This window comes from Numida meleagris, chromosome 1 (assembly GCF_002078875.1).
Source record: "Numida meleagris isolate 19003 breed g44 Domestic line chromosome 1, NumMel1.0, whole genome shotgun sequence".
Taxonomy (NCBI): domain Eukaryota; kingdom Metazoa; phylum Chordata; class Aves; order Galliformes; family Numididae; genus Numida; species Numida meleagris.
This window is the reverse complement of record NC_034409.1, coordinates 128,564,144-128,580,770: the sequence shown is the minus strand read 5'-3', so window position 1 is coordinate 128,580,770 and position 16,627 is coordinate 128,564,144. Positions and strand designations below refer to the sequence as shown.

Below are 16,627 nucleotides of genomic sequence, written 5' to 3'. Positions count from 1 at the left end.
TCATTTCAGTGTATTTCTTACGATTCCTTTTAGGTCTTTAGCATCCTGAAAATTTAACCAAGAGGAAACAAACAAAAAGAAAAGAAGCTCAATTTTTCTTTAAATTAAAGCTTTGGAAAATAGAAATCTGGAAGATTTTAGATCAGGAGTACATATGCCAATTAGTACTAAACTGAATTTTACAAAATATTGTCAGTTTTCTCATAACAGTCCTTGGATTTATATTGTGATATGCAATTGCTTTTTGTTAAAAGAGAATGTTGGGATGTTTGCAAATCCCTATTCTGTTTTTTCAGAGGGAGTCTACTCAACTCCTTCCAGTTTCTTCCCGGTGCTTCCAGTCCTGACTGGATGAAAGTGGAATGGAGAGCCCCAAGCATTTTGCTTTAACATTTATTTTGATACATAAACTACATTTCTTGTAAGCAAAAATGTGATCAAACTGTTAACATTTTCATACCTTACTGCCACAACCTCTTCTCTTAATTACCAAAGAGCAAATTGAATCAAGGCCTTTATCCTATTCAACTATCTTTATGAAAAACCTTGCTCACGCATGTGACATTCCCCTAGTCAAGGAGATAGAGAAGAAAAATCTCTTTTGAAACTGTGAAGACCCTTTTCTGAAATACAAGCATAAATGATTATTTAGCTTAGCTAACCAAACCTCAGATATGCATGGATGAGATTAAAGAGGAAATGCAGTGCTACTCTACAAGTGAAAGTCTCCTCCTGGGGTAGCATAAGCTACTTCTGAGAGGGCTCAATTTTATCCCTCTCAAATTTAATCTTTGTACAAGTAATCTCAAACTACCATCATGCAAAATGTGTAACTCAGCCATTCATTCATGTTTATGCCATACTTATGCAGCATAGTAGAAGGCATCAAGTTATATTGCCCATCTTGTCTACTTACGCAACATGATGGTGAAACAGCAATATACATCTTTATTTTAAGGATTCATTGCTGTTCTACAACTTGAAGTTTCACAGCACACATTTTGCTAAGAACTAAATGTGTTAGAGACGTCTTCTGTTGAAATTGCAGAGTATGTGCATTAATAGAAAAAAAAGCTATTTCTAGTTTCTCAAGTTGTTGATGATTGGTCTGTCTACAGTCTGCTAGTGTTCAGTCTTACACATTTATTGAGCACTGAAATGCAGAACATACATAGAAAACTTCAGCAGGGCAAAAGGAAAGAAGATCCAAAAATAAAAGAGGCACTAAGAATATGAGATACTGATGAAATTTTCAGTAATGCAAATGAAAAAAATCTGATAGTTTTAGAGGCAATAAATAGTTGTCCAAAAATTATCTGGTTTCTAACAAAGACCTGTCAGAGATCAAGTCATCTTGCCAGCCAGGTGGTTAATTGAAATGGCTCGTTACACTGTACTGAGGAGACAGTATTTAAGCTCAGCTAAAACAAGGATTTTCTATGGCTATATTTTTAGTTCTGGTAATAAAAGAAAAATATAAACAGATGGCTCCAGCATATGTAGCTGATAAAACATGTCAATTAAATTAAAGAGCGTGCTGGTAATAAAATCATGTCACCTAACATTCTAAGGGCAGAAATCTGTGGCTATTTAAATGACAATACTAGGAAAATACAGACCTTAAAAATAAATGAATCTTCCTGTTAAGGAATGTCACTGTGAGTTTAGCCTTTTCAAAAAGGAAGAAAAAATCAGAGGGTTAACAGAATGACACAGAGTATCAGTACATGATTCACCACATTTGTTATTCAGACAAAGAAGGCTAGACATGCAACATGAAAAAAAAAACCTTGCCATTCTAGAATTAAAACGCTTAAGACTTAATAGCTAAGCTTCTGGTTTATTAATTTTTTATGCGCAGAACATGTTGTGGGTTGCTTTATGCAGCTCCCAGATACATTTATATACATTAAATTTGTCACTGGCAGCAGTCCTTTGCATACAGAGTTCATACAGTTTCCCACAAGGGATATGACTAACTCCAAATTTGCTACAGTAGAATTTATTCATACTAAAAAAAAAGATTGATTTTCCTATCATGTGTGGACAGCTATCACAATTGTTAGACATATTTATGCAATTAAGTGTAATAAACAGTCATTCAAACAAATATGTTTAATTAGAAAGCTGAATCTTCACTTTCCAGTGCTTGAAAAGAATGGAAAAGTCTTGGGAACACAGTACAGCAACCAAGTTTCAATCTCTTCATCTTTTTCTGGAGCAGTTTGTGACCTTTGCATTCATGACAAGTTAAGTGAAACAAACAAAGGGGATATGCTCTGAATACTGTTTTGTCTTTGCGTAGGTCCACTGCTTTATTTTAGTTCAATACAGTTTTACCAAGATAGGAACAGTAAGAGTAAACAACTTATGATGACCTAATTCACTTCAGAAACTCAGTGCATTGTTTCAAGTAAGTAAATAACTTTCTAAAGCATCCTTTGTAGCTTAAAATTCTTGCTCAGTTCTGAGATCTTTGCAGAGAATCCAGTTTAACTGCATCTATATATGAATTCCATATGATACTGACATTTTTGATAGTGATGTTGCGCCATATTTACTATTGTCTATTGTCTATAGCAAAGAATAACCGACCAATTTTGCACTGTTGCACTGAAAAGGTGAGGTAAGATGTACAAGCATAAGATACTTCAAATAATAAGCTAATCTGATTTCTACAATTTAGGAATTTTTAGTATACTCATACTCCCTTTAAAAGAAGTTTCCTTTCTTTCCTTTCAAAATATGTAAAAGACTTTTTGGTCTATGTGTATGCAGCTGTTTGGTTCTTTTTACTACTCCAAACCAATTTTAACAGACTAGCTGGATATGAGGCAAAACTTTTTAAGCTAAGATTTCTGCATTATTGTTTAATAGTCCTTAAGTATTGGCTTGGAGGTGACTCATCCTGCACCAGTGTTCCTCTTCATACCTACTGCTTGCAGCCTGTTGTTGTTAAATCAGTATAGTTCCACAGGAAACACCACAGTAATAAAACCAAAATACCATAGTAGCAAATAATTACAGAGCAGTTGCAAATCTATCCAAACTGTACTATGCCCTGTATGAAGTGTCTTAAACCTTGACTCAAGCTAAGTGTGTACATGGACACACGACGACAATGGAAGAAAACAGGCACAGAAAAATTCTCGTTAGCTGAGAATATGCTGTACAATTAATAATTCCTATGGTGTAATGAAGGAATTATTGCACTTTAAACAGAGATCTCAATTGAATAATTCTATCTGATCATGCCCAGATGTGTTACAATATTGACTTGATACTTTTCTGATATTAAGACTCAGCTGCTAAAAAACATTTTTTATGTTTAATATGATTTGCTGTTTTATGAACTAATTACATAAGTTAGTAACAGAAAGTACAAGTATTAGAAAACATCAGTGTAACTACACAGCAGTTAGAGGGAAAACATTGACAGAAGTGGACGGATAATGAAAGTTTCCATCAAAAACACAATTTTACTTTTCAGCTATGTATTTTGATATAGCAGGGTAGAAGGGAAAGCGCAGAAATGCAACTAAAAGAGTGCACCTAGTTCCACAGCCACCTAAAACTGCTAGTAGCAACGGCCAGGCAGACGCCTAAACAGTGTGAATGAGCTTGTAATAATGATGAAATCCCAGGGAATAAAGAAAATTACAACATAGCACATCATAACCAGCAAGCTTAGCTTCCTTCTCAGCACCAGGAGGAGGAAACATCAAACCTGCAAAGACTCCTACCATTGTAGCTGTAAACGGGATGTTGTCAATCACAGATGAGGCCAAAGCAGATACCCAGAGCACTAAAATGATGGCCACTGCCAAGCGCTGGTCCTCAGGAACCGCCTGGAATTGAAATAGGTTAATTTACAAATTTGTGAGATCAGTATTGCTCTGTCTCCCTAATGGCACAATCACACAGCTGTTCACAGTTTTAACTCATCATCTATTATTCCTTCAGGCTCTGAGATAGGATAAGCATTTTAAAGAAAAGAACCTGACATTTAGTAACAGAATTACTAATCTTTTTCCAAGGAAATTAAAACAAATAGAAATAAAATGACTGATATTTCTGATACTCATATTTCAGACAAAAAAAGAAAAAAACAACAGCACAACTATCAATTTTCTTCTTTCACTGTTTATATTTGTTTGCATCTCAGCATTTTTTGTTATTAATCTACAGAAAAGGTTTTGCTTTTTCATTTACAGTGACATCTGTTCTAGCAGTGGGTAGACATACACACCCCAAAGTACAACATGCCTTCCAGATATTGGTGATGTAAGACTACAATCCTTAATACAAAATTCAAAGTGAAAGTATCATTCAGTATTATCCTATTGGAGTAAAGCTATTTTCCTTACCTGAAAAACTACAGCAAATATTTCAAACATACCTTTATTAGCAAAGCTGTCTGTTCTCCTATGTAATCTATTAAATGCAGATGAGCCAAAGCCTAAAAAAAGACAGTGATACCAACTGGTGAGGTATCTAATGCAGTTACATTTTTCCAGTGTACTTATGCAAACACAAGCCATTTTCATCCACAAGATGTTGGTACTCAACTCATGTAGCTTTTACAGCAACTTCACAGTTTGTGGAAGGAACAGACACGACAGAAATTGTAGCTATGTTTGTAGAAGTGGGTTGCACCGGAAAGAGCAGAGATTGCTTAAAGAGCATGGGGCGCAGGCATTAGAGAACAGATGAAATGTAAAGATTACATTCTTCACTGAACATGTTTTCTGAGGATAACTGATTTTTTATCCAACAGCCCCAAAACCTTGGACATAATTGTAACCACAATATAGACAGCAATGTATTGTGTTTAAAAGGTCAGATGGAATCGGGCATCTTGTGCTCAGGTGAAAAGAGAAAGCAAAACATATTTTTCCATTAAAGAGCTGCAACCGACCAGTAAAAAAAACAATGCCACCCATCTGCTGAAACCAAGCAAGGAACCTTGAGTGGATGGAAATTGGCAGACAGACAGCAGCACTTAGAAAAAACAGCTCAGTGATGGCACCCAACCTGAGGAAGCTGTCCCTGTAACCATGGGGCCAGAGGACAGCCTGCTCCAGCATGCTCTGTCCTCCCTGGGGGAGCAATTCCCATTAGCACAGAAAACTTGTATAGTATGTCATGCAGCCCTGGTTACTATCATGCATGAAAAGACTCCAGTACAATGGCTATGGCTTTGGTCTCTCCTTGGGCAAGCAGGAGAACACAAACTGAGTCCTCATACCTCAGGAGAATGATCTATTCCTTCAAAACATAAAGTAAAAGGGAAAATTTAACTCATGAGAGAGAGCCTTCAATTTACTTTGGTCGTATTTTCTTACAAGTGTGCAGAATGAAGCACTATTTTCAGGTTGAATGGGATACATCTATCTTTTGACTTTTCTGCTTTTCAGGAAAGAAAATCACATTATTTTTTATTCAGGCTGGACCTAGGTGGCTGACTTGCTTTCTGTTTTCCTGCCACGACAGAAAATCAGTTAGCTGAGACATTCTGCTGACTGAGAGCACTGCCACACAGAGCTGCAGAGGTCAGCATTCACATGACATGATGCCAAGCACAACAGGCAGTCAGACAGAGCCCTTCGGAGGCACCACTGGGAAAAATGAATAAATAAATAAAAATCATTGAACTTGCATGCTGTCAAATCCCATGACAGAGATGGATGAAGGTCCTAACTGGTACCGAGTGGTGCAGTGTAAGACACAGTAACATCAGAGTGACAGCAGAGCTGTCACCCAGACCAGCAATTCCTGCACCTGCATCGCAGCTGGGCAGCAGTGTGCAGCTATTTGGTGCTCCTGTGCCCAGTAGCACAGGGCACCAGCACCCACCTGCTGCAGGAGCAGCATGGGCAGGCTGGTAGTTTTCCGCTTGCCACGAGAGTGGGAGAATTAGAGGTAAAGGCAAAGAAGCTTTATTGCATACAAGACAGGACATCTCACTGAGAAGATCCAAGGGAACACTCTCCCATTGAAAAACAAGGGTAGAGTGCGATGCTGGTGCAGAGATTGCATGAATTTTTAACAATGCATTGCACAGGAAAAGGTATATCTACATTTAAACATGCAGCATAGAGAAAACAAGTGATATGGCTTTTAATTACGCATGCATTCACCTTACACTAAAAATAATGATATTTTTTCATTGCTTTAAGTTTTCAGGATAAAGTTTTTTAACAAACACCTTTTTTATAATTTTAAGTTACTGCACTGATTTGATGCTATTGGGGTTGCTATATGAGCTCATTAACTCAATGTTTATCAAAGTCATTTTTAAAATGTATGAAAAAGAAATAACAAGAATGAGCTGTCATATATTTTCTATGAGTGCTTTGTGTTCAGACTTAAAAACAATCTTCTTAACACATAGTTGTCAGCAAGCAGAGCTCGGAGTTACATCTGGTTAACATTGCTGCCTTACTATTTAACTATCTATCAACACAATATATTTCTTTTGGAAATATAGCACTCAATATTTCTTTTGGAATCCAGACATGGCACTACAAAAGAGACATTCAGGAAAGAGGGAAGCGAGGGAAGGACGTGCACATCACTCCTGCAAGAGTCAGTCTGCAGGTAGCCCATCACATTAGAGATATGACGGCACTAATCACACAAACAACTTTAAGACATCTATAATATCCAGGCTAATTGCCTGCAAGCACATAGCTGAAAGGCAGCAATTAGCACCCTGCCACCAGATTCCCAAGGATATAAACTGTACACGGGGTCTCCAGGATCTTCCTGTGCACTCTGAGAGGAAGAGGTATTACTGCACTAATTGGTGCCTTCCAGCAAACAAGCTCCCGAGTGACAGCTAAAAATTAGAGCCTCAGTGCAGAAAACATCATGTAACATTTTAGATCAAAGTTTACGCAGAAAAATTTGCATGAATCACTCTTATGTCATGATGACTGATGTAAATAAACTCTGCCTGAAGGGACTGAAGGTAATGTGACCATTTTTGACAATAAAACTGAACAAAACTATGTACCCTGAGAGGCATGGGAATGTTTGTCACAGAAAGAAGCAAAAAGATTTTATAGTCTGCAACAGCCAGTTGTGAACAAGTGCTAAAAAGACAGTTGTAGAGACAAATTACCTGAGGAAATTGATGAAAACAAAAGAGATTCAAAGGATATATATCTTTTTCATTGCAAAACATCTACCAGACTGGACTGCCAAGCACCCAAAGGCAGAGCCTCCACGAGCTCCCGTGTCTATGAAACTTAAGTTACATTTTCCAAAGTGTCTTGCAGCCTAGATCCCACACAGGTTTTTTAATGTACTTTCTAATAGTAAAGGGAACATTTCTAGCAGTAAGAAATAGTTTGAGAGTGGGAACAGTCCAAGGTGAAGGATCACCAAGAATACGAACTGACAAGTACAGAGAGCCTGAACCATAGAACAATTCCCTATACTTCAGTGCATATATTTACTTTGACTTCTTTTCTTGACATTGTTAATCGTAAGAAAAGAAAAATGCCTTGGCAAAGAGTGTCAACTCCTGCTAATCTGAAGCAAAAGGGATGATACTTATTCATTTTTCTTATTTTTCTGAGTATTTTCCTTATTCATTCGTGGGATATAAATGACTATCTGTAAAAGTTTCCTTTGTGACCTTAAATTGCTGTTACTCTACAGAGCCAAGAAAAAAACATCTTTCATTAGCAAACTATTCACTGGTGAACTGAGAAACCATAAAAGTGAAGTTCAGTGAATTATAACAGTCATATCTGAAGTCTGGCAGCAAATGGCAAGTAAGTTCCTTTGTGCTTTACTATGTTATTGTACAGTCACACAGTGCTCAAATCAACACTGTTCAATTCCAGTTAAAACAATAAATACATCAGGGAATGTAACTAATACACTGTTACAGCAGCAGTAAACAAAGTAAAAATGGCTTCAGTATGAGAGACAGAAAACAGAAGGATACATAGAACCTGATAACATAAAGAACTGAATTGCCTGTCCTAATGGGTGTGCAGTAAATCAACATTTCCTGATGAGTTTTAGACGTCCTAGATCTCAAACAAGCTTCTTAATGATAATCAGAGTTTCTTTTCATCTTCTCAGAGGTTACCAGACTTTAACTTCCAGTTTGGAATTAATTAGAGTTAGCTGAATTATTCGCTGCTTGTATTTAATTCAAATTTAATGTGGTTTTTTTTCCCCCTGTTTTTATAGATCCCAGTTTACAAATTCTTGGGTTCTTTGCAATTATTGGGGGGCGTAGTGGGGATGTTGTATGTTTTATTCCAGGCTTTGCCCAGACTGTTTATACAGACATTTCACTACCCATGGCAGTGCCAGTGGTCAGGGGAGTTTTATCAGCCATCTTTGTAAAACATGACAACATCACTAAATGGAACAAATAACAAATAAAAAATACAAAACATTCTAGGGAATGCACAGACACCTTATTGAGATGCAAATGTAAATGTGAGTGTTCATACAAAGATTTCTCCAAGTATACGAGGTAAAAAGAAATCCATTCAATCTATACAAAAGCATCAAATAGCAAAAAACAGGATAAAATGTGACTGGATCAAGCAGACCATCAGAAACGGACAGACACAAAGAAACTACACAGTAAGATATCCAGGTATCTCGAGTACTGAACATCTTTTTCAATTACAATTGCAAACTGAAATTCAGTGATTTTGCCCTGTCAAGCCAACTGAAAGCCTGCTTGTAGCAGACAGTATTAGAAGCAGTTTTCAACTATGGCTTATGTTCTTTTATTTTTCCTGTTGCTTGTCTAAATAATTTCAGAGTAAACACAAAATATATATAAACTATCTGAACACAGGGACCACAGACATACCGGGAACAAAAATTCAAGTTATTGGAAATGACTGTATTGAACGTACACAGCAAATGCAGCAGAACAAAAGTGGGACCAAGCACGCAGTGAAAAATTACTCAGACAAGACCAGCTTCCACCAGTCCACCATTTCACTCTATACAACTGTGACTGCATTCAATCTTCACTGTGCCTGTGGGACCGAATCTGCAGGATGCTTCTGCCCTGCAACACATATGCTCTCATAACTCACATTTTAAGTTGGTTCTAACTGCTCAGGCTTTAGAAATCACAAAATCTTACCTCCATGAGAACAAATAATGCTGCAAAGAAAAGAAGGGTTGCCCATTCCACACGGCTTAATATCATCTCAAAGTCATGGATGTCTGCTAGCACTAGCAGCCAAATGGCTCCCAAAATGGCAATCCAGCCTGTGTTATCAAAAGAGAGAACATCAGGAAAAGAGAGAACAATGCTTCACAATTCACTTGCTATGTACTAGCAATGTAAAAGTTACAGTATTGCATTTTTCAGTTAAAGGTTTTTGTCATACTTTGATGCTGTAACAGGTGAAGTTCAAACATAATCATAGATTCATATAATTTTTTGAGTTGAAAGGGACTATTTAAGGTCACCTGGTTCAACTCCCCTACAATGAACAGGGACACCTACAGCTACATCAGGTCGGTCAGAGCCCCATCCAGCCTGCCCTTGAATGTCTTCAGGGACAGGGCACCAACCACGTCTCTGGACAACCTGTGTCAGTGCTTCACCACTTTTATTGTAAAAAACTTCTTCCTTATGTCCAATCTAAATCTCTCCTCTTTTAGTTTGAAACCATTTCCTCTTGTCCTGTCACAACAGACCCTGCTAAAGAATCTGTCTCCTTCCCTCTTTACCCCCCCTTCCCTCTCCTTCCCTCTATACCACCTCTTTAGATATTGAAAGGCTGATATCAGATCTCCTTGGAGCCTTCTCTTCTTCAGGCTGATCGGCCCCAGCTCTCTCAGCCTGTCCTTGTAGGAGAGGTGTGCCAACCCTTAGATCATATTTGTGGCCCTTCCCTGGATGCACTCCAAGAGACGTATTATCCATGTCTCTCCTGTACTGAGGACTCCACATCTGGATGCAGTACTCCAGGTGAGGTCTCATCAGCACAGAGTAGACGGGCAGGATCACCTCCCTTGACCCGCTGACCACACTTCTTTTGGTGCAGCCCAGGATATGGTTGCTACAAGATAGACGGAAGGACTCTTCAGCCCTCTGAAAGGCTGGCTGCAGCCCCAGGACACTGAAGACTCAAGGGCAACATGCACTAGAAGACAAACTCAGGAAGCGAAAAGCTTTTTGAAGCAGGACTGAGACCAGCTTTAAACAGTACAAGAGACTCTCTCCAGGCAGGATCTCTCTATACATCCTCGCATGTTAAGACACATTTTGGTAACTGACTGAGAGAAAATGCAAATGAAATGTGCAATCAGGCAAAGAACATAATTCATGAATCTTCTGTCCTGGCAATATCCACTGCACAGCTAAAATTCTTTCTGGAGCTGTTTGATTCCTCCCAAACACTTATCGTGAACAGTAGAATGAGACTTCAAACAAGAAATAGAGTTCTTCCTTTTACTTTCTCCTTGGGATGATGTTCTTTTTTCTGCCTTTCTTTTTCTCTACTTTTTCTTAAGTAGCAGGTTTTTTTCTCTAATGAGTAAAACCAAGATACATAATTTGAGGTTTTTTAATGGCATGGAAACAAAGCATCCCACCTCTTCAAGTCATTTCTGCCTTTGTTGTGACTCTTTCAGATACCTGGTGCTATTTCACATAGTCACTGTTGAAAAGTGATGAATTCGAAAAACTGCAGAACAAGTAAGAAGGAAAGAATAACAATCTCTGCTGTCAAAAAAACTTTAAATCTCAAACTTAAAATCAAATTTCAAGTGTGACTTAGGGAGAATAGGTCCCTGCTACAGAGCATGTAGATGAATAAAGTGAGCTGTCTACAACAGTCCCCAAAAACAACAGGATTTGGTCCTCTGTTAGGTTAAAGAAATAAAAAGATCCAAAACCATCCAAGAGCTTAAAATCAAGATTAAGCTGTATTCCATTTTAACCTCATGTAAATTCCAAAAAAAAATAAAGAGACCGAAGTTTCTGCCTGTTCATGAAGCTGTAAATGTTAATTTTTATTTTAATTTTTCCAAGTGCCAAGTCAGTAAAATCCGATCTTGGTGCCTCATTGGATCCAAAATCCAAGTCTCACAGCCAGCTTTTCTCACCACCAGAGACTGAAATATTACCATGCAGCAAGCTGAGCAGATCTGGTCCCTACTTTCTCACAGTGATACAATTAGTTTTTGGTCAAAAGTATCTCGTGCATGAACATTACACTGCAAGAGAGGAGAAGAGCTAAAGCCACCACAAAAGAGAACAGGGTGGGAATACCCATGTGGTCCCTCTCATGAGTGTCATAAGAAACTTTGAAGTCAACTTGACATTTCTCCATTCAAGGCAGGCAGGCTCCAAAAACAAACCTTTGCCTTATTGGTAATGAAATTTGGCACAGATAGGGTCAATCCACCCTAAATCACTTGCAGGCAGAGGGATGTCAAGTAGTAGAAAAGGTCTGGTTCAGCTGTATCAAGAGGAAAGCTGGATGTTTGCACTGCAGTAAAAGAGAGAATACTGTGGGAGACAGAGTAGAAGACTTTACTAAAGTCCAGGTAGACTACATCCACAGCTTTTCTCTAATCCACCAAAATTCCTGACACCTACCATACCTTTTGCAATCATCATTGATACTTTCTACCTTTCCTCACAGCAAAGTCAATCTATCCATTCAAATTAAATAGTTATTTTCTCTAAAAACAAAGAATGCAGTACAGACATGCACTGGTTAATTTCAACTCTTTTTTGTGTCCTTCAAATTTCAGTAAAATACAGTGGGCCCAACTCTTCCTTAAATACAGATGGTGGCAATTCCTATTAGAGGGAAACTACAAGAGGAAGTAGACAGGTGCAGATCAGGAGCTGAAAAGCAGAATTTTACTATTTTGCACAGATGTAAGAGACAGCATTAGGTAAATGGGAGTGGAAGATTAAGTAACAAGAATTTCTCAGTAGTTCTGGAACAATCTGTGATAAAATATGGGCATTATTTCTACCCTCCTGTCTCCAACCAAAAAAAATCAACTTGAACATGCTATATGGAGATAATTATTCGTTAAAGCTAATGAAATAGAAATGAATTGCACTAGAACTGGATAGAGCTGAGCATTTTCTTGCATGATGGGCTTTAGCAGTATGCACTAGCTCCATGCACACAGCTTGGGGTGAGAGAACAGTGGCCTTATGACTGTGTTCCGGTGGAATATAGATGGGTAGAATTATAGAATGGCCTGGGTTGAAAAGGACCTCAAAGATCATCGAGTTTCAATCCTCCTGCTGAGTGCAGGTAAGGAACATGTCCTCCTGTAGTACTCCAGTAAGTAGAGATCCCTGGAGAATTGAAGATGTCAGCTGCCAGTTTGAGCTGTACACAGCTTATCGCAGTCTACATGCACAGCCTTTTTTGTATTTGCTATCTTTGTAGTAATTGCAAAGAAGAGATATAGGTACCCATTTCCCAGAGGATGGGTACAGGATGGAAACAAAGAGAAGGAGAGAGGAAGGATGGAGTCTCTCAAGGAGTTTTGGAGGACTTCCTGTAAGATCTCCATTTATGACATGGTTTGACTTCAAGCATCCTGCACCTGGACAAGAACAACATCTTTTTCCAACACCTGAAGGCCACGGTAGTCAGCGCAGGCTGTAACTACTTGACTGAATGCCCTCTGTCAAACTGTTTGTCAAAGTGACCTACGGAGTCTGTACAGACATTATGTGGCAATCTGCCTATCAAAGTGGGCTGAAGCTTTTTTAAGTAATGTTGCTTTAAGTATGTTCACGATAGCAAATGATATCATTGTTTTATATGTTTGAGTGTCTCTGCATTTGCTTTGGATTCAGTTTGAGAGATTCCTCCATTTGCAAAGAACTGAAAGTGCTGGCATGCATTACAGACTGGTATCTCTGTTCCTTTATTTTGTAGTTTACTGAGCCACAGGAGGTAGCCAGGTAGAAGAGACAGAGATAATTTTAAAAAAAATAACTTCTCATTACTACAATAAAAGCAAAGCCCATTTATAGTTCCACAAACTACTTCTTTTACTGCCTTTCAGTGCCTCTGTTTCACAACAACACAACAACAATTGGTGTTCTGGAAATACAACGCAGAGAGAAACTGAATCTAAATTCCATTTCTGCAGACACAGCACCTGTTGAAGACAGTGACAGTTTGTTTATTTTAGGAAAAATAAAATGATATTTTATTATAAAATGCACCTTGAAAAATTATAATGCACTCTTCATAGAAAAGACTCTTGTGTCTTCTGCCAGAAACTAGGAAAATGGTACAGCAGAAATAGCTTGAGTGCTTTTCTTTTCTCATTCACTTTATCCAGTAAGGAAAATCACATTTGGAACAGTAAATAACTCAGAGAATGCAATTGCAATCTTGCTAAATAAAAATAAAAATCCTATTTTGAAATAATCAAGCAGAAGAACTAGAAAATATAAAACAATCTAATATTATCAAATAGAAGTACAGAATATGTGGGAGGAAGGTAGGTGAAAGGGAAATAAATGAAAGGAAGAAAATACTGTGTAATCTGCAGACCTTTCAAATGCTCATTAAGAAAAATCTGTATTCCTTAGTAAAAGTAATTCTGTCTGACCTAGCAGCAGCTGAAATGTTTAATAAGCTTCCCCCTAACAATGTGAACATGCAGGTACTGTATGTTCCCTCTACGTGCACAGAATTTGAAACAATGTCTTTCTATATGAATACTGAGAGTGCATTTATAATTCACTCATCTGGAAACTCAAATGGTGCTTGAGATATTTGCACTGAAAATTGAAGCCAGAATAACACTGTTCCACCTCAGAGCTGGCCTGGGCAAAACGGAGTGCTGCTCAGGACAGACAGGTGCAGGGTACTATGTTTAGGCAGGAGTAGTTATAACTGCACAGCTCCAGGATGGGAAGCACCTGGATACCTAACAGTCCTGCAGGAAAGATGAGAAACACAGCAAGTCACAACTGAGCCTGATGGCTTCCTGAAATACAGAATCAGGTATATGAATAGCAAACCCTGCAAAGCAGCCTCTGCTCTCTTCATCCCCAGTAAACCAGGGAAGGTGTACTATGCTTAACCATTAGAAAATCCAGGGCAAAGAAATATGATCAACAGTCTGAAAACTTGGTTTTGGGGGAAAAAATTTAAAGACTCTGGGATGTTTAACTCAAAGATAAGACTAAATTGCAAGTCTTCAGGAAAGCACCAGCCTACTACAGAAGGCAGAGAGCAATCTTTGCAGTGACACTGAAGGATAAAACAAAAAGATTTAGGAGATATAATAGCAGCTAGGAAGAATCAGAGTACACAGTGTTCAAAATCGCACATAGAACAGGTGAGAAATAAGCACGGGTCTTTAAAAATCAGCTTCTGAGCTTTAAACTGTGGTGTTACAAATAGCACAGAACAGCTGGAAACAATTTATATGAAGCTAAGCCTATGAAAAGAGGTTGCTCAAAAGACCAGCAAGTTGCTTTGTCAGGTAGTAATTCTGTTAAAAAAAAATAAATTAAAATTAAAGATCAAACAGTGCTTATCAGTTGACAACAACTGTTGTTTATAAGCACTTAGCATGATTTCAGAATAGGCGTTTATGGGGATGGCTGATAAAATTTAAAAAAGTAATTGTAGAAACATAAATATGGGTATTTGAGGGTGGTGAGGTGCTGGAACAGGTTGCCCAGAGAGGTTGTGGATGCCCCATCCCTGGAGGTGTTTAAGGCCGGGTTGGATGGGGTCCTGTACAATCTGATCTAGTACTAGATGGTTGGCAGCCCTGCAACTGCCTGGTGGCAGAGGGGTTGGAACTTGATGATCCTTGCAGTCCTTTCCAACACAAACCATTCTATGATTCTGCGATTTTAATTCATATTCAGGACTACTGATATTCAATGAATAGAGTGAGCAGTACTGGAAATATGTCTTTGATTTTGTTGTTTAATGCAAATATTTCTATATATGTGCATAATAGTATAATCAAATGTGTCCTTATATGTAACATTACACCTGCACCTCAGTGTATGATGGACTGACATATATCCTTAGGTTAATTTGTGAGGGGTTATGGAGGTAATTGTACCTCTGATTAAGCTGTTGGGACACAGTGATGGATTTACTTCCTCTTATATTCAGTAACATGCCATGTAAGCCATGATTCGAAGCTATGCGCCAAAAGATAGAGCTTGTTACGAATATTGTGGGCATGAGGGGTTTCTGCTATTCACAAAATGATAAATAGAGAATTGCTAAGATCAAAGAAAAAGAATATCCTGTTTTGCTCAATTACATATGTCTAAACAAATGTGTCCATCATTTTGTTACCAGGTAGGAGCATGGAGAAAAAGAGCACTAAATGAGGTCAAATCCACCAGACCCCACTCATGGCTGTAGTTGATACCACTCAGGGAAAAAAAAGTGCTGTAGATCAGTCCCTACATGCACAGCTGTAAGGAGCTGGAAGGATCTCCAGAAGGGGGCTTCCAAAGAGGAGAAGAGTACTTAAAAGTATAGTCCTGAGATATCTTACTACAGTAGGCTGAGTACTCTCATCAGATGCTACCCTTTGTTGTTCTGTTTAGCATTACAAGGTCAGGATTTTGAAAAAGTACATTAGTAACGAAAAGCAATGACACAGCTTCACATATGTGGACTACTAATAGAAAATAACTAGAGAAAATGTTGCCACAGACAAGAGGGCGCAGGATGAGTAACTGCAGCAAAAAATGCATTCCTGTGGATGGCAGCTAAGTCCCTGACAATGGACAGAAGCAAAGAAAAATAACTATCGTATCAGTATCAAATGCTACAAAAGATGGTGCAAAAACTATTATCAAAAACTAAAAATAGAAGACACACCTGTTTTTTGTTTTGCTTACCTTTGCATAATTGGGTGGCTTAGTGCATACTGTTATCAATTCTTAGATAGCTAGGAATAGCTAGATGCTGTGTATAGTGAACTGCTTTTGACCTGAACCTAATAATGCAGTGTAAAGGAATACAGATGTGGAGTGACAGGAAAAGCCTGGAAGATGAGGGCATAGGATGATATCAGCTGCCCTGGGACTATCAACAACTCACCAGTTGTCAATTAGGGATAATAGCACAAACTGTGATGTGAGTCAAAACCCATTTCTGAGGTAACAAAATGGACAAGGACCAAGTCTGTAACATTTGTACAACGCTATATATGACAAAATTGTATTTAATGCAAGCCATAAAGTTAAAAAAAATTGACAATATTGAGCTCAAGTGGCCTTAAGTACCAGAAGGAAGAAACCATCAACATCAGTATTATACAATTCTTAGTAAAGAGGAGGAAGAAATCCGTGTAATACTTCTCCAAGCAAACTCCTCAAGTATCAACAATTTATCATGCTCTACCCAGCCTAGAACTGTGAGTCTTTGCACCCTGCAGAGCATCAAAGGGTAGTGTTGTAATAGGCGGTTGCGAGGATACGAGGTGTAACGAGAAAGGCCCCCTCCCCAAAGGAATAGGGACAAGTTGACCAAAGAATGTATCCGTGACGCAGGGAAAATGGCAAGCTAAGATGATCCGATAAGCTACCTTTTGATATGTCAGTAGATGGAAAATACTGCTTCATGCTTCACTGCTACATGCCTCA

The 16,627-nt window shown here is 38.3% G+C and overlaps 1 protein-coding gene across 1 annotated transcript in view; it reads right to left on the bottom strand.

The window, feature by feature from the left end:
- Positions 1–16,627, bottom strand: part of OCA2 (OCA2 melanosomal transmembrane protein) — a 174,535-nt gene that overhangs the window by 54,724 nt on the left and 103,184 nt on the right. The window contains exons 19-21 of the mRNA XM_021412256.1: positions 9,134–9,261; positions 4,400–4,459; positions 3,744–3,848 (exon numbers count right to left, since the gene is read on the bottom strand). Of these exons, the coding sequence (XP_021267931.1) occupies positions 3,744–3,848; positions 4,400–4,459; positions 9,134–9,261 (293 nt within the window). The remainder of the gene's footprint in view (positions 1–3,743; positions 3,849–4,399; positions 4,460–9,133; positions 9,262–16,627) is intronic.